This window comes from Tamandua tetradactyla, chromosome 24 (assembly GCF_023851605.1).
Source record: "Tamandua tetradactyla isolate mTamTet1 chromosome 24, mTamTet1.pri, whole genome shotgun sequence".
NCBI classification, from domain to species: Eukaryota; Metazoa; Chordata; class Mammalia; order Pilosa; family Myrmecophagidae; genus Tamandua; species Tamandua tetradactyla.
The window spans coordinates 9,804,760-9,821,779 of NC_135350.1; the positions used below are offsets into that span (position 1 = coordinate 9,804,760).

At 37.4% G+C, this 17,020-nt stretch overlaps 1 protein-coding gene and 1 pseudogene across 12 annotated transcripts in view; both read left to right on the top strand.

Annotated features, from left to right (window-relative positions):
- ZGRF1 (zinc finger GRF-type containing 1) overlaps positions 1-17,020 on the top strand; it is a 250,677-nt gene that overhangs the window by 159,464 nt on the left and 74,193 nt on the right. For all 12 annotated transcript variants that reach the window (XM_077142504.1, XM_077142512.1, XM_077142513.1 and 9 more), the window contains 2 exons: positions 6,411-6,595; positions 7,728-7,924. In XM_077142504.1, coding sequence (XP_076998619.1) covers positions 6,411-6,595; positions 7,728-7,924 — 382 coding nt within the window. The remainder of the gene's footprint in view (positions 1-6,410; positions 6,596-7,727; positions 7,925-17,020) is intronic.
- Positions 9,510-11,671, top strand: LOC143668433 (transcription factor Spi-C-like; annotated as a pseudogene).

The following is a 17,020-nucleotide window of genomic DNA, read 5'->3' on the forward strand; positions in this document are numbered from 1 at the left end:
ATGTTAGAATTTCAGATGTCCTGTCCTCTAGCTCACTAATCCTTTCTTCTGCTTCTTCATATCTATTGTAAGTCTCCATTGTGTTTTTTATCTCTTCCATTCTCATAAGTTCTGCCACTTATTTTTTTGGATGCTGTATGGTGGGGGATCACATTTCATTTGTTTTCCATGTGAGTATTCCTTTATTGCGGCACCATTTGTTGAATTTTTTGTTTGTTTATTGTTTGCCTGTTTGTTTGTTTTTGGAAAGTGCATGGACTGGGAATCGAGACTGGGTCTATCACATGGTAGGCAAGAATTCTACCACTGAACTCACTTAGCACCCCCTAAGCTTTGCCATTTTAAAAAATGTATATTTTTATTAAGAAATCTTCACATTAACATATAGTCCTTCTGTAGTATACAATCAGTGGCTCATAATGTCATCACATAGTTGTGCATTGATCACCATGATCATTTTTAGAACATTTGTATCACTCCAGAAAAAGAAGTAAAAAGAAAAAAGAAAAAACTCATATATACTGTACTCCTTTACCCTCTCTCTCATTGACCACTAGTGTTTCAATATACCTAGTTTTTTAACCCTTATCCCCACCCCATTATTTATTAATTTTTTCCGTATTTTTTTTTTTTTTACCCATCTGTCTATATCCTGGATAAAAGCAGCATCAGACACAAAGTTTTCACAATCACACAGTCACATTATAAAAGTTATATAGTTATACAATTGTCTTCAAGAATCAAGGATACTGGAACACTTCTCAACAGTTTCAGGTACTTCCTTCCATCCTACCCAATACATCATAAGCTAAAAAGATACCTTCATAAGGTATAAGAAGAACCTCCAGGAAAACCTCTCCACTCTGTGTGAAATCTCTGAGCCACTGAAAATTTTTTTCTCCCTCCTCCTTTTGGTCAAGAAAGTTTTCTCAGTCTCATGATGCCAGATGTTGGCCCATCGCAGGAGTCCTGGCCCATGTTGGCAGAGAGATTTATATCCCTGGGAGTCATGTCCCATGTCGGGGTAAGGGCAGTGAGTTCACCTAGAGAGAGAGGCCATATCTGAGCAACAAAAGTGGTTCTCTGGGGGTGACTCTTAGGCATAATTATAAGTCGCCCTAGCTTCTGCTTTGCAGGAATAAGTTTCATAGGGCCAAACCCCTAGATCGAGGGCTCAGCCTACTGAGTTAGTTGTCCCCACTGCTTTCAAGAATATAGAAATTCCCCAGATGGGGAAGTTGAATATTTCCTCCTTTCTCCCCAGACTGAATTATCTGAAGGTGGTCCACCACTTGAGCTGAGCCTGGCCTCACCTAGTCTTCAGGGAATTATCTCCCTCACTTGACTTGTTACTTTGTCTCTGAAACCTATCTTAACACTGCTCTTGCCTGTTTAGCATAATTGAAAATGTCTGAAGCTTTCTTTAATGAGGTACTTTGAATAGTTTCAAAACAGAAAAAACAGTGAGAGAAAAGAATCCCTTTCAGAGCCAGTCCCCAGCCCCCAAGGTTCACCAGTCAAGATCCAGAGTTGGTACCTAGCTCTGTATGTCCCTTTTCTTGGGGCATAGCACTTTTTCAGTATTCTAAGCTTGGCTGACTCCAAATGCCTACTTTGTTTTTTTTCCTTCATTATTCTGCTCTCCTCTCTGCTGGGAGAGACGTTCAGGGTTACTTTTCCACTTTCTCTGGATTTTTCTGTACTTGGAGCTTGTATTCAGCAGTCCAAATTTATTAATTAAAACTACAGTTGGAGCTTTGTTGAACTACCTTCCCTTGCTCCCAGCAGAGACTGCGTCTTTTTCTCCATCAGCTTTCCTTGCCAGTGGGGAAGGGGTGGCAGCCTCCACTGTCTGGGGGTTTCATGTATAGTTTCCTGTTGTGATCTTGTCTCTTCTACTCATTCCAGACTGGTATGCAATGTGTGTCTGGATGGCCACAGAAGTCCCCCAAACAGTTATTACAGACAGTTCCTTCTTGTTTACTAGCTGCTCTAGAGGACTAACTAAACTCCACACCTCCCTATACCACCATCTTGCCCTGCCTCATTCATAAATGAGTTAGAAGTGGGAAATTACATGGGATTGTATAACTCGGTAAATATCCTGGCAAACAATGATATTGATTAACAGCAGAAATATAAAACATTTCCTCTATGAATGAATACAAATGTATAATACTCTTACAGGAATCAAAATAGAAGGGGGATGAGGGAATGCACCTATTGCAAACTAAGGACTCTTGGTAACAGTAATATCCTAATATTCTTTTATCAACAGTAACCAGTATACCATACCAATAACAGGAATCAGTGATTGTGGGGCGATAAAGGGTGTTCTAGTTTGCTAGCTGCTGGAATGCAATATTCCAGAAACAATGGCTTTTAAAAGGGGGGGGGGAATTATTGTAATAAGTTGCAAGTTTAACGTTCTAGGGCCGAGAAAATGTCCTGATTAAAACAAATCTATAGAAATGTCCAATCCAAGGCATCCAGGGAAAGATACCTTGGTTCAAGAAGGTTGATGAAGTTCAGGGTTTCTCTCTCAAGTTCAAGAGCACATGGCAAACACAGGGTTTCTCTTTCATCTGGAAAGGCACATGGCAAACACAGTCAGGGTTCCTCTCTCATCTGGAGGGGCACATGACGAACATGGTGTCATCTGCTAGCTTCCTCTCCTGGTTTCCTGTTTCATGAAGCTCCCCGGGAGGCATTTTCCTTCTTCATCTCCAGAGGTTGCTGGCTGTTGTACTCTGCCTCTCGCAGCCCTATCGTTCTGCTGTGCTCTCTCTGAATCTCTTCCATTCTTCAAACTGTTTCCTCTTCTATGGGACTCCAGTAAACCAATCAAGACCCACCTGAATGGGTGGAGACATGACATCACCTAATCCAGCTTAACAACCACTCTTGATTGAGTCACATCTCCAGGGAGATGATCTAATTGTAGTTTCAAACATACAGTACTTAATAGGGATTAGAAGAAACAGCTGCCTTTACAAAGTGGGATTAAGATTAAAACATGGCTTTTCTAGGGTACATACATCATTTCAAACCAGCACAAGGGGTATGGATGTTTTGGGTTTTCTCTTTTTATTTTATTTTTTTCTAGAGTAATGAAAATGTTCTAAAATTGATTGTAGTGATGAATGTACAGCTGTGTACGATACTGTAGGCCATTGACTCTGCACTTTGAATGGATTGCATGGCATGTGAATATATCTCAGTAAAACTGAATTAAAAACAGTGGGCACTATGATTGTTTTTGAGAACTACAACCCCCAGATGGTTCCTAAGCCATATAAGTCCTGAAACGCAGAGGGGCCAACTAGTTCCACCCCACTATCCCGTATAATTGATGGCCCCTTCCAAAATGGAAAAGTTAGAATAGGCATAGCCCAAATAACCCTAAATATTGGAAGAATGATCAAAGGATATGGTGGAGTTATACAGAGAAGGTAGGTTTTAGCAAGTTAGTATGATTGCTGAATTATTATATTGATATTTCTTTTTTAATCTCCAGTGTCTTGGAGAGCTGGAAGGAAAAATCCTAAAACTGTGGAATTGCAACCCATACCAAACTCTGAAATCTGTTCTATAACTAATTGATGTGGTGTGCTTTGAAATTTTTGTAAAAAATATTTTTATTGATTAATCTTCACTAACATACATTCCATGCATGGTGTACAATCACTGGCTCACAATATCATCACATAGTTGTGTGTCCAGAAAAAGAAATAAGATGAAAAAAGAAAAACTCATACCTCCCATACTCCTTCTCCTCCCCTCATTGACCACTGGTATTTTTACTCATCTGTGCATACCTTGGATAAAAGGAGCAACACACACAAGGTTTTCACAATCCCATAGACACATTGTAAAAATTGTATCTTTATACAATTGTCTTCAAGAACCAAGGCTACAGGAACAGAACTTAACAGGTTCAGGTACTTCCCTCCAGCCACTCCAATGGTGTTCTTTTAAATTTGTTGCTTTTTCTTTGTATATATGCTATTTTTCACAATAAAAAAAAAATTGTGAAGAAAAAGCATAGGAGATCCGAAGGAAATTTTGTTGGTTTATTTAATTTTTTTCAATTATTTATTTATTTTTTTAAATACAGAAAACACCAAATAAATGCAAACATTCTTATTTTGATCATTCCATTCTACATATATAATCAGTAATTCACAATATCATCACATAGTTGCATATTCATCATCATGATCATTTCTTAGAACATTTGCATCAATTCAGAAAAAGAAATAAAAAGAACAGAAAAAGAAATAAAATGAAAACAGAAAAAAAAATTATACATACCATACCCCTAACCCCTCCCTTTCATTGATCATTAGCATGTCAAACTAAATTTATTTTAACATTTGTTCCCTCTATTATTTATTTTTATTCCATATGTTCTACTCATCTGTTGACAGGATAGATAAAAGAGTATCAGACACAAGGTTTTCACAATCATACAATCACATTTTGAAAGTTTTATCATTATACATTCATCATCAAGAAACATGGCTACTGGAACACAGCTCTACATTTTCAGGCAATTCCCTCCAGCCTCTCCATTACATCTTGAATAACAAGGTGATATCTACGTAATGCATATGAATAGCCTCCAGGATAACCTCTAGACTCTGTTTGGACTCTCTCAGCCATTGACACTTTGTCTCATTTCACTCTTCCCCTTTTTGATTGGGAAGGTTTTCTCAATCCCTTGATGCTGAGTCTCAGATTATTCTAGGGTTTTTCTCAATCCCTTGATGCTGAGTATCAGCTCATTCTAGGAGTTCTGTCCCACGTTGCCAGGAAAGTCCACACCCCTGGAAGTCATGTCCCACGTAGATGGGGAGGGTGGCAAGTTTGCTTGTTGTGTTGGCTGGAGAGAGAGACCACATCTGAGCAACAAAAGAGGCTTTCTTGGGGGTGATTCTTAGGCCTAATTTTAAGTAGGCTTGACCTATCCTTTGTGGGGTTAAGTTTCATATGAACAACCCCCAAGACTGGGGACTCAGCCTATAGCTTTGGTTGTCCATACTGCTTGTGAGAATATCAAGAATTGAACTTGGGGAATTTGAATTTTCCCCTGTTCTCACCATTACCCAAAGGGGACTTTGCAAGTACTTTTTTATTCACTGTTCAAATCACTCTGGGATTCATCGGGGCACCACTCTGGACAAACTAACAAAATATCATGTCCTACCCAAGTTTCCATATACTTATGGTGTTCAACCAAGCTATTTACATAAGTTATATTAGGAAATGCACTAGTCAAAATATAAATTTTGTACCAAATAAACATTTTTTGCTTTAGTCTTACACATAAGTTGAAATTTTAAAATATTAATTACCATCTGTTTTCAGCACCCTGCAGTAATGACATTCCTTTGTTCTTCCTCATGCAAAAATATTTTTGAAATTTGTACATTTTCTCACTATCATTATACACTCTAGTCATTCCTAGATTATACCATCTCAATCTTTATTGTCTATCTTTCTTTCTGATTTCATTTATGCCCCCAGCTCTACTCCCTCTATCATTCTCACATTCAGCTTCATTCAGTGTTTTAACATAATTGTATTACAATTAGGTACTATTGTGCTGTCCATTTCTGAGTTTTTATATTCAGTCCTGTTGCACAATCTGTATCCCTTCAGCTCCAATTACCCAATACCTTACCCTATGTTGGTTTATTTTTATATCACTTACTTCTTAGAATGTAATGCTAAGAGAAATAAAAATAGTTTCAATTTTAATAAAAGTGACAGTGCATATACACACTATTCTTGTGTTAAAGACAACTCCTTGACAACAGTACATTTTAAAGTTTTTTGCAAACTTATTTGTGTTCCTGGTTTAGTTACTTTGATATATTGATCCCTCTATAGCCCTACTTTTGTAAGAGTCATACTCAATGCATCTAATGTTGAAAGCATAATGTACAGAACTCAATTCCCTTCCCTTTTAGCATTCAGGACTTTAATTAGCGAATCGCCTCTAAGAACTAGAATAAACTTTGAAACATAAAACCAAAGGAAAAAAAAAACAGACCAAAAAAAAAAAACAGTGGGAGATGGCAGTTTTTTCCTTTAAAATTATAGTTATTTCATTATTTTTTTAAAAGCTAGAAGTGTCATAAATGGTTTTAAATTAAGTGGAATATTTAAGAATGATGCATAGTTAGTTTTGATTGTTTTATTGTACAAGGGTAAAACTCATTTTAAAAAAATGAATATTAGTATAATATTGACTCTTTTTTTATTTTTTTGGTGTGCATGGTCCAGGAATCAAATAGTATTGACTCTTAAATGACTGTTTTCAAATTTAGCTGGCAAAGAGCACATTTGTGATACAAAGATGAAATAATTTTATATTTAATTTTTATCTGTATCTTTTTTTGCAGAACATCTAAATATATTGCTGTTTGGGTTGTCACAAAGGTTGCACGAAACTCTTTCAAAAGTTGACATAACATTTTACACATCATCCAAAGGAGAGGAACTAAAAAACGTACAAAATAATGTGCCATCCTGCCATCATCATCAGCCTGCAAAACTTGTTATGGTTAAAAAAGAAGGTCCAAATAAGGTATTGTTCCCTCCTCACCCTACCAAATGCTTGTCTTATACAAAGTTTAAGTACCTATTGCTTTATAACAAGCTTACTTAAAGTGTAAATCTTGACTGAGACCTTTCTTTTTCAGACATTAGTACCTCATTTATAGTAAATGCTTAATTTGCATTCAGCATTTGTGGATCTGTGTTCTAGGATACCAAAATATGAGCTAATGTCAACCTTCAAGTTGAGTAGGAACTTACTGCATAGTAATAAATGGAGACAGAAACCTCAAAGAAAATCTTATATAAATTATATATACGTGTGTGTGTGTATGTGTGTGTGTGTGTTTAAAACTGCTGGTAACCCTATTGTATAGGAATTCAGGTTAGTAAAATGGTGGTGGTGTGTTGATTAGTGGTTTGTACTCATTTGTAAGACTATTCCTTCCCACATACCAATACAATTTTCCTTTACCATTTGTATATTCTACTTGTTTATATATGAATCATTATTTGTTGAATGTGAAAATTTGTATTCAAAATAATTGTCAAAAGCAGTAATTTATAAGCTGAAGTATAACCATAGAATAACTGCTGAAAGTGTTTTTTTAAAAGATTATTTGAAGACATGATTGCATGTTCACAATATGTTGTTGGGTATAGGGGTTTGGATACAGAATAGAAAATGTATAAGTATATGAGTTTTGTTTAAAAAAAAAAAACAACCCAGCAACATGGGTTTGTCTTTGTATGTATGTGTATATGTGTGTATGTTTGTATGTGTGTGTGTGTGTGTACTTGGGTGAATGAGCAAAAAGACCAGAGAGAAATGCATAAAATGTTGATTGTAGTTGTTTGGGGCTAGCTTTCAGGTTGTCCATAGTGAAGATTTTTAATGTGAAAAACAGTAAATATTTTTCAAATAACCTCATATTATCTTTGAGTAATGTAATCTTTTGACAAAGAGAAAATAAGTGGAATAGTAGGTAGTTTTAAAAGTTTTAATTTATTTTGTAAACTAATATTCACTTGGAGACTAATTTACTACAGTAAATTTATGCCAAACCATCTTCACAAATGTCTTGACAGACATAATACAAAGCAGTAGAAAAAGGAAAACATTTTTTTTCACTAGATTTTAATATCTTTTTTTTTCCCTTGAGGGTCGTCTGTTTTACACATGTGATGGAACCAAAGCTGACCGATGTAAGTTTTTCAAGTGGTTTGAAGAAGTAACTCCAGGTTATTTACCACAGAAAGAATCTCATCCCAGCATGGTTTTAAGTGATATAAAAAGTATTGGCTTGTACTTAAGAAGTCAAAAGATACCATTCTATGAAGAGTGCCAGCTTTTGGTGAGGTATGTTTTATGGTACCAAATAATTATCTGTAATCACATCTCAGTGCAATTCTTCCAAGACTCTGCTGAGGTCTTGCAAATAATTCTTTAAGGCTATATTTGGCTTCCTCTAAACATCAAGCTGTGTTGTCAGAAAAACTGGAAGGAATGCTGTTTTTCTAATCATTTTTATGTATAGTCGAGGCTATTCACAATCCTAAGGAAAATCCTACCTAACAAACCAGAGGAATACATTTTAGCATTGTAGGATAATAGGATTCAGAAGCCTGAACTACAGTGCTTATTGGATAATAGAGTGTTACTTTTTGTAAACATATCTGTTATAAAAGTGGAATAATCCAAAGAGAAAATATGATGGCTGTTTTCACAGTGACTTAATAAACAACATTTATTTAGTGCTCATATATGCCAGGTTCTCTTGTACCTTATATGTATTATTTAATCATCACAATGAATGTTATTTAAAATGTGAAGATGATGGGAATAAGTTAGCCCCATTTTCTGCTTATAGAAACTCAGATACTGTATCTTTTAGATACTTTTCCTACTTCAATCTCTTCGAAAACCGATAATTCTGTGAAGATTGCTGTTATTTTCTTGCTTCGATGTGATGGTATACACATATATATACATACACTTAGTTTTACTTGAAAGGTCATTGCTAATTTTTAAAAAAGTGTTTTTACTAAGAAGTCTTCACACATATGTAGTCCATTGAATACTATCATCCATAGTATACAATCAGTGGTTTACAGTATCATCACATAGTTGTGGTGATATGTTTATAATTTTTAGAACATTTGCATTACTCCAGAAAAAAAAATAAAAAGAAAAACTCATACATCCCCTACCCTTTACCTCTCCCTGTCATTGACCATTTTTCAATTTACCCAATTTTTTACCCTTTATCCTCCCCCATTATTTATTCATATTATTCTTATCTCTTGTTGAAGTCTGAACATTTTTTGAACTTTTTAAACAGTTGCTGTATGGGGTAATGCTGACTTTTCATAGCTTCAGTGCTATAACTCAGAGTCTCAGGTGTCACATAAATACCTGAAGTTTCAGGGAATGACCAGATTATATGCAAATAGCTCAGTATCTCAGAATTTAGAAATAACAGTCACAACTCCTGAATATATGTGACTGCTATAAGAGCTTTCCATCTAGGACCTCTTACAATAGGCCCCCACCAGATCCATGCTCTAAACTTCATTCTCAGAGTGTGTCATAGTTAGTCCATACGAGCAAGGCGTAATAATGTTTGTTGTTTTGTTTCTGCCATTTCACTCAATGCACTGTCCTTAAGGTTCATTCACTTAGTTGTATGCGTCACAACTTCATTCTTTATATCCTCTCTGAACTTATTGATTTGGTTTTTGTTGAGATTTTGCATGTCTGTTCAAACACCCCTGAATAAGTTGTTTAACTCCTGTATCTTGTTTGAAGTGTTGGTTTGTGCCTCTGATTGGGCCACATCTTTGATTTTTCTATGAAGACTCATTTTTTTACTGGCGTCTAGGCATTTGATTTCCTTTATTAGTTTATTCTGGAAATTTTTATCACTCTTTTACATGGAGTTTTCATGTTGGATGGCTTTGTTCTCTGTTCTTTAACATTTAGTTCAATTTATTCTAGACCTTTAGCATGGGTTCTGGGTAACTAATCAGAATTTTTCAGTTTTTGTTTTTCTGTTTCTTGTGGTGCCTATATGGAGCCTTTTTTCTTTATTTTTGAGGATGGTCTCTTCATATATTATTGACCCCAGTCATATTTTCCCAGACCACACAGGCCCACATCCCAGGAGGAGAGAATACCAAGTATAAAGTTTCCCTGAGGGGGTGATGCAGCAGGTTGTCAGACTTTCCTATGAAGCCTCTAGACTCTGTGCTTTTCCTATCCTGCCTTGCATGTGGTGCTTGTCAGCCTGCAGCTCCCCACTGGCATAAAGTGATGTGGTGCCTTTAGTTTCAGCACCCTCTTCCTGCCATGGTGTGGTTGAGACAAAGGCTGAGGCAGTAGGCAGGGCTTTGATTACTTCTGTTTTCCAGCCCCTGGGGCCTGAATTCCCTGAAGGAGGGCCTCCACTTGAGTTAGGTCCTGCCCCTTTTCTTGGAGAAGAAATGCCCTTTAGGGAATTAACCCCTTTCACCTGACCAGTTACTTTGTCTCTCAGACATGCCTTAATTCCGCCCTTGCCTGGGGTAGTGCTGGAGCCTGAGAGTGCTCACAGTTCTATCTAATGCGCTGTTAAGAAGTAAAAAATGACAAATTAGGTAAGGGAGATGGAGATACATGTTTCAGAAGAGAAGGTTATTTCCATCTTGAACATTTAGAAACACTAGACTGAACTCTGATGGATAGAATCATCAGTTTATTAACAAAGGATGACTTGTATTGAACAAGACAAGCTGGTTCAAGCATTTGAAATTGCTTTTGAAGTACTAAGACAGCATTCAACTGGAGATCTCAGTACACACAAAATTACAAAAGTTGCCCTCATGTCCGGAAATTCCAAATGCTATGGAATGCTGCCTAGAAAGGAAGTTGTCTATAACTGGAAAACCATAATCAACAGTGCCGCAGACTTCTATTTTGAAGGAAATAGTCATCAAACTCTACAGAATACCACTGTAAACCAGCTGGTATAACCTGCTATCCTCCAGCAGAAGGAAGGAAAAGGCAGAAAGAAGCTCTGACTGTACAAATACATTCATGAGTCCCTGTGTAATCCTGAGATGGGATCATGCATTCAGTGGTAGATAAACCTAAAGACATCTTTTAGTTTGTACCAAAAAAACAAAGAAAACCTTGCAGAACTTTGGGGAAAATGAAAAGCCAACTTGAAGACCATGACTAACTAGAAAATGGCCAGAGCACTGAGGAATTATGGAAGAAGTGGGGAAATCACCAAAATCTGGAGAAAGCTAATTTACCAGTTCATTCAGGTCATTCTCCAAAGACTTTCTCCAACTTATTTCTTGGGCAATAAAATCTTCTCTTTACATTTTTTTTTTTTTCGCATGGGCAGGCACCGGGAATCGAACCCGGGTCTTCAGCATGACAGGTGAGAATTCTGCCACTGAGCCACCATCACACTACCCCTTCTCTTTAGATTTTGTTCAACCTCAAAAAGAATATCTCAGTTTAAATAACAGGAATGCAAATTGTAATTAGGCATGTGTCAATTACTGTAAGTTAAAAAACCCTAATTTCTAAATACAGCCATACATGAAATAATTTGTGGCATCAGAAATCCCTACAAACTTCTGAATTTTCCTCTTAAAACAAATAGTGAAGGAAAAAAAACCAATTAACTTTATGATTGCTATTTTCATGGAAAGCACGTTATTTGTGCTAGCTTGGTGGGAAATTCTGTCTCTGAACAACTTTAAAAGATCAAGCTCCATTTGAAACTATGTCCTTCGTCTTACTATTTCCTTTTTTTTTTTTCCAAGTTTTTTTATTGTATAGTATAACATATATACAAAGCAAAGAAATAAAAAAGCAATAGTTTTCAAAGCACTCTTTAACAAGTGGTTACAGGACAGATCCCAGAGTTTGTCATGGGCTACCATAAAATCCTCTCATTTTTCCTTCTAGCTGCTCTTGAATATAGGAGGCTGGAGGGCTTAAATGTTTTTTTATCATCACAATCAACTTTTTTTCCTTCTTTTTTTGTGAAAAGTAACATATATACAAAGAAGCTATAGATTGCAAAGCATAGCACCACAATTAGTTATAGAACATGTTTCAGACTTTGACATGGTTACAGTTTCACAATTTTAGGTTTTTACTTTTAGCTGCTCTAAAATACTGGAGACTAAAAGAGATATCAATGTAATGATTCAACATTCATATTCATTTGTTAAATCCTATCTTCTATGTGTAATTCCACCATCACGTTTGATCTTTCCATTACTCTCTTTAGGATTGCTTGGGCTATAGGAATTCTAAATTTTTGATATTGGAAGGGTTTGCCACTAATATGGGATAGGGAGATGGAGCTGTTTGATGTTCTGGAGAGGCTGTGCTTTCAGGACTTATATGAATCAAGGACCCATCTGGAGGTTGTAGGTTTCTGGAAAGTTACTCTAGTGCCTGGAACCCTTGTGGAATCCTATATATTGCCCTAGGTATTCTTTAAGATTGGCTGGAATGGTCCTGGTTGGGGGCTGGCAGATTGTGATAGGTAGCAAGTTCTATCTGAAGCTTGCATAAGAGCAACTTCCAGAGTAGCCTCTCAACTCTATTTGAACTCTCTGCCATTGATACTATATTAATTACACTTCTTTTCCCCCTTTTGGTCAGGATGAAATTGTTGATCCCATGGTGCCAGGTCTAGATTCATCCCTGGGAGTCATCTCCCACGTCGCCAAGGAGACTTTCACCCCTGGATGTCATGTTCCACATAGGAGGGAGGGCAGTGATATCACTTGCAGAGTTAGAGAGACTGAGGCCACATCTGAGCAACAATAGAGGTCCTCCAGACCTCTTAGGCATGCGTATAGGTAGTCTAAGGTTCTCTGCTACCTACATAAGCTTCACAAAAGTAAGCTTCATCAACGAGGTCATGGCCTATTGATTTGGGTGTCCCTGAAGTTTGACACAGTATCAGGGGATTCCCTGATGGAAAGGTTTAATAGTTCCATATTCCTTCTCCCCTCTCTCAAGGGATTTGCCAATACTTTTTGATTATCTGCTTAATATACTCAGGATGTATCCAGGCATTACAATAATCTATTCAGGATTAAAGGACCTCTTTCTTGTTCTATGCTCCCTGTGTTTCAGATGTTCAAATGAGCTATACAGATAGGTTGAATTAGAATATGCACTACAGAAAATTTCCATTGCAGAGCAAATAAACCTTTCTTCCAGTGATCTCAAAAAGTATGTGTGGTTCTAAAATATAGACCCTGTTTTCCTTACCCCTGTGTTCTGAATTACTATGACCCCAACCTGTTCGGCTTTGTTCTTAGCTCTAAATACCTGGTTCTATGTATAAACAGCCTCTCAGAATCCAGAAATAATAGTCACCACTCTGGACTTAATGTGTCTGCTCTAAGAGCTTACAGTCTAGTTTGTTAGCATAAAGTTGTTCATAGTATCCTTTCATTACCTCCTTTATTTCTGTGGGGTCAGTGATTATGTCTCCTCTTCCATTTCTGATTTTTATTTATTTGCATCCTCTCTCTTCTTCTTTTTGTCAACCTTGCTGAGGGTCTATCAATCTTAAGGAATTTCTCATAGAACCAACTTCTGGTTTTGTTGATTTTCTCAATTGTTTTCATGTTCTCAATTTCACTTATTTCTTCTCTAATCTTCATTATTTTTTTCCTTTTGCTTGCTTTGCGGTTAGTTTGCTCTTCATTCTCTAGTTCTTCCAAGTGTATCCAAAGAGCAGTCAAGCCATAGAAACACAGACACAAAAAAGAAAAGAAAAAAATCCTTTTTAGAGCAGAACCCCCATTCCTCGGGTTTGCCAATCAAGAGCTTAAGTTGGTACGTTCCTCTGTGTATCTCTAGGTCCCATGTGTCCCCTCCTTTCCTTCACGGCCCCCGATCCTTTCAAGTATTTCGTACTGTCCCATCCAAAAACCTGTGGTTTTTTTTTCTCTTTTTCCATCCACCCTGCCCCTTCTGTAGCACGGCAGAACCCTGCAACCTCAGCTTTTTTACTCCAGGTTCAGCTGAGCTGGGGGCCTATTTTTAGTAGTCAGAATTTGTTAATTAATTCCACAATTGGAGCCTGGTTGTGCTCAGCCCCTGCTGCTAGGAAAGTCTCTTTCCTTTCCCCTCTGGGAAGCAGCCTGTCGGGGGAGTATTCTAGTTTGCCAGCTGCCGGAATACAACACACCAGAGACAGATTGGCTTTTAATAAAAGGGGATGTATTTCGTTAGTTCTTCAGAGGAAAGGCAGCTAGCTTTCACCTGAGGTTCTTTAGGTTTTCTCTTACATGGGAAGGCACAGGGTGATCTCTGCTGGCCTTCTCTCCAGGCTTCTGGGTTCCAACAACTTTCCCCGGGGTAATTTCTTTCTGCATCTCCAAAGGCCTCGGGTGAGCTGTGAGTGCTGAGATGAGGTATGTTGAGCTGCTTGGGCTGTGCTACATTGAGTCTCTCATTTAAGCACCAGCCAATTAAATCAAACATCATTCATTGCAGCAGGCATGCCTTCTAGCCGACTGCAGATGTAATCAACAGATGAGGTTCACATCCATTGGCTCATGTCCACAGCTTTAGAACTAAGCACCTTCACCTAGCCAAGTTGACACCTGAATCTAACTACCACAGGGAGGAACACTGGCCTCTAGACTTCGGGGACTCATGGTTCCGCATGGGCTCACAGCTGGACCAGCTTGTCCAGATTATTCTGAGTGTCTAGTCACTGACGTGGCCCCAGCAGTTGTTCTGTACTGTTCCTGCCTATTTACCAGCTGCGCTGGAGGACAAACTAAAATCCACTCCTCACTAAGCCACCATCTTGGCTCCTAAAAGCTTACAGTCTAGGCCTCTGTTTTCTTATAAGCATTTTCTAAAAGTGACCATACCATTGCTGTTCTTTTGTTTCTGGCTCGTTTTGTCTCATCAAATGTCCCACATGTTCATTCATATCACTGCATGCCTGGCAACTGTGTTCTTTTTATAGCAGCACAACCTTCGTTCATATGTATACACCATCATTCGCTGATCTACTTCTCTGTCACTGTATCCTTCAGCCACCTGCATTCATTGGGCATCATGTAGAAGGCCCAAAGTCCACAGTCCATCAACATTGTCAATTTTAGATAATTTCTTTGTCCTCAAGAGAAAGAAAACCAATAAATGCACCTTTGGCAAATGGTAAATCAATCTTCTCTTAACTCTTGTCCCTCACCCCATTCTTTACCTCTGCTGTTGCTGTGGGAGTGCTGATAGTTTTCTTTTGAACATACCTCATAGCATGCAATAGCAGTTTTCCCCTGTACTCTGGACTTAAACACTTTTATACAAGAATCATATCTTTGAAGTAATTCTTGCTAGAACCAATTCATATTTCTAGTGTGAATCAGTGGGACACGTAGGTCTATACAATCCCTCAATCTTGTTCATCTTCAATATGGTAGTATTACTTCTAGACCCACTAGAGACTCACCTTCACTCTTGTCTGTTCCCTTACATTGGAGTTCAACTTCATTAGCTAATGGTTCACTCATCTCTAGTTTCTGTATATCTCTAAGTCAGCTATATTCTGTATTATAAGCCTGATTATGCCTTTATGCTAGTCGTAAAAGTGGAATCATAACAGTATCTATCCTTTTTTGTCTGGCTAATTTCACTCAGCATTATATCCTCAAGGCTCATCCATCTTGTCATGCCATTTCATCCTACTGCTACATAATATTCCATCATATATATATATACCACATTTTGTTGATCCACTTCTCTGTTGATGGGCATTTGGTTTGTTTCCATCTTTTGATGATTGTGAATAATGCTGCTTTGAACATTGGTGTGCAAGTGTCTGTTTGTGTCATTGCTTTCAGCTCTTCTGGGTATATACCAAGTAGTGCTATTGCCGGGTCATAAGACAACTCGCTATTTAATTTCCTAAGGAACTGCTGAACAGTCTTCCATTGTGGCTGCATCATTATACCTTCCCACCAGCAGTACATAAGTGTTCCAGTTTCTCCACATCCTCTGTATTTATAGTTTCCCGTTTGTTTAATAGTAGCCATTCTTATAGGTGTGAGGTGGTATCTCATTGTAGTCTTGATCTGCATTTCCTTTATATATATTTGCTTTTCAGAAAAATGCCTATTCATATCTTTAGTGCATTTTATAATTGGGTTGTTTGTTCTTTTGTTGCTAAATTATATGATTTCTTTGAATATACAGGAAACAAATCCTTTGTCTGATATGTGATTTCCCAATATTTTCTCCCTTTGAGTTGGCTGCCTCTTCACCTTTTTGGCAATATCTTTTGAAGTGCAAAAGCATTTGATTTTGAGAAGTTCCATTTATCTATTTTTTTCTTTTGTTGCTTGTGCTTTGGGTGTAAAGTTTAGGAAGCTACCTCCTATTACTAGGTCTTGAAGATGTTTCCCTACATTTTCTTCTAGAAGCTTTATGGTGCTAGTTCTTATATTTAGGTGTTTGATCCACTTTGAGTTAATTTTTGTGTAGGTGTAAGATAGGGGTCCTCTTTCATTCTCTTGGCTACTGATATCCAGTTCTTCCATGCCCAATTATTGAAAAGACTATTTTGGCCCAGTTCAGAGGCTTTGGGGGCCTTGTCAAGAATCAGTTGACCATAGATTTTGTGGTCTATTTCTGCACTCTTGATTTGATTCCATTGGTCAATGCTTCTGTCTTTGTGCCAGTACCATGCTGTTTTGACCATTGTGGCTTTATAATAGGTTTTAAAGTCAGGGAGTGCTAATCCTCCCACTTTGTTCTTCTTTTTTAGGATGATTTAGCTATTTGGGGTCTTTTCGCCTTCCAAATGAATTTGGAGTTAGCTTTTCCAAATCTTCAAAGTGGGTTGTTAGAATTTTGATTGATGCTGTGTTGAATTTGTAGATCAATTTGAGGAGAATTAACATCCTAACTATATTTAGCCTTCCTATCCATGAGCAGGGACTATCTTTCCAACTATTTAGGTCTCCTTTGATTTCTTTAAGCAGTGTTATGTGGTTTTCTGGGTAGAAGTCCTTTACATCCCTAATTAATGTCATTCCTGAGTATTTGATTCTTTTACTTGCTATTTTGAATCATCTTACTACTTTCTATGCAACTACATTTTCTAGGTTATCAGTTCCAATAGAGATGATTTGTTTTATTTTGTACTTCCCTGTCGTAAACTCAGGTGAAAAAAAATCACTCAAATATCTAATGAGAAAACAAAAAAATGACTGCATATGATATAGTCCTTATGCCAAAATATGTTTATGACTTTAAAAACTTCCATGGATATCCTGAACCTAAATTTCCTCTGCATTTCCTCTTCTGGTCTGGGGAGCTAAAGAAGCAATAGTTTAAGGGAAATGCCACCTTCCTTAATAATAAAACTCAGAAGCATGCACCTCCTCCAAACCATTTCTTTGCATTTCACTC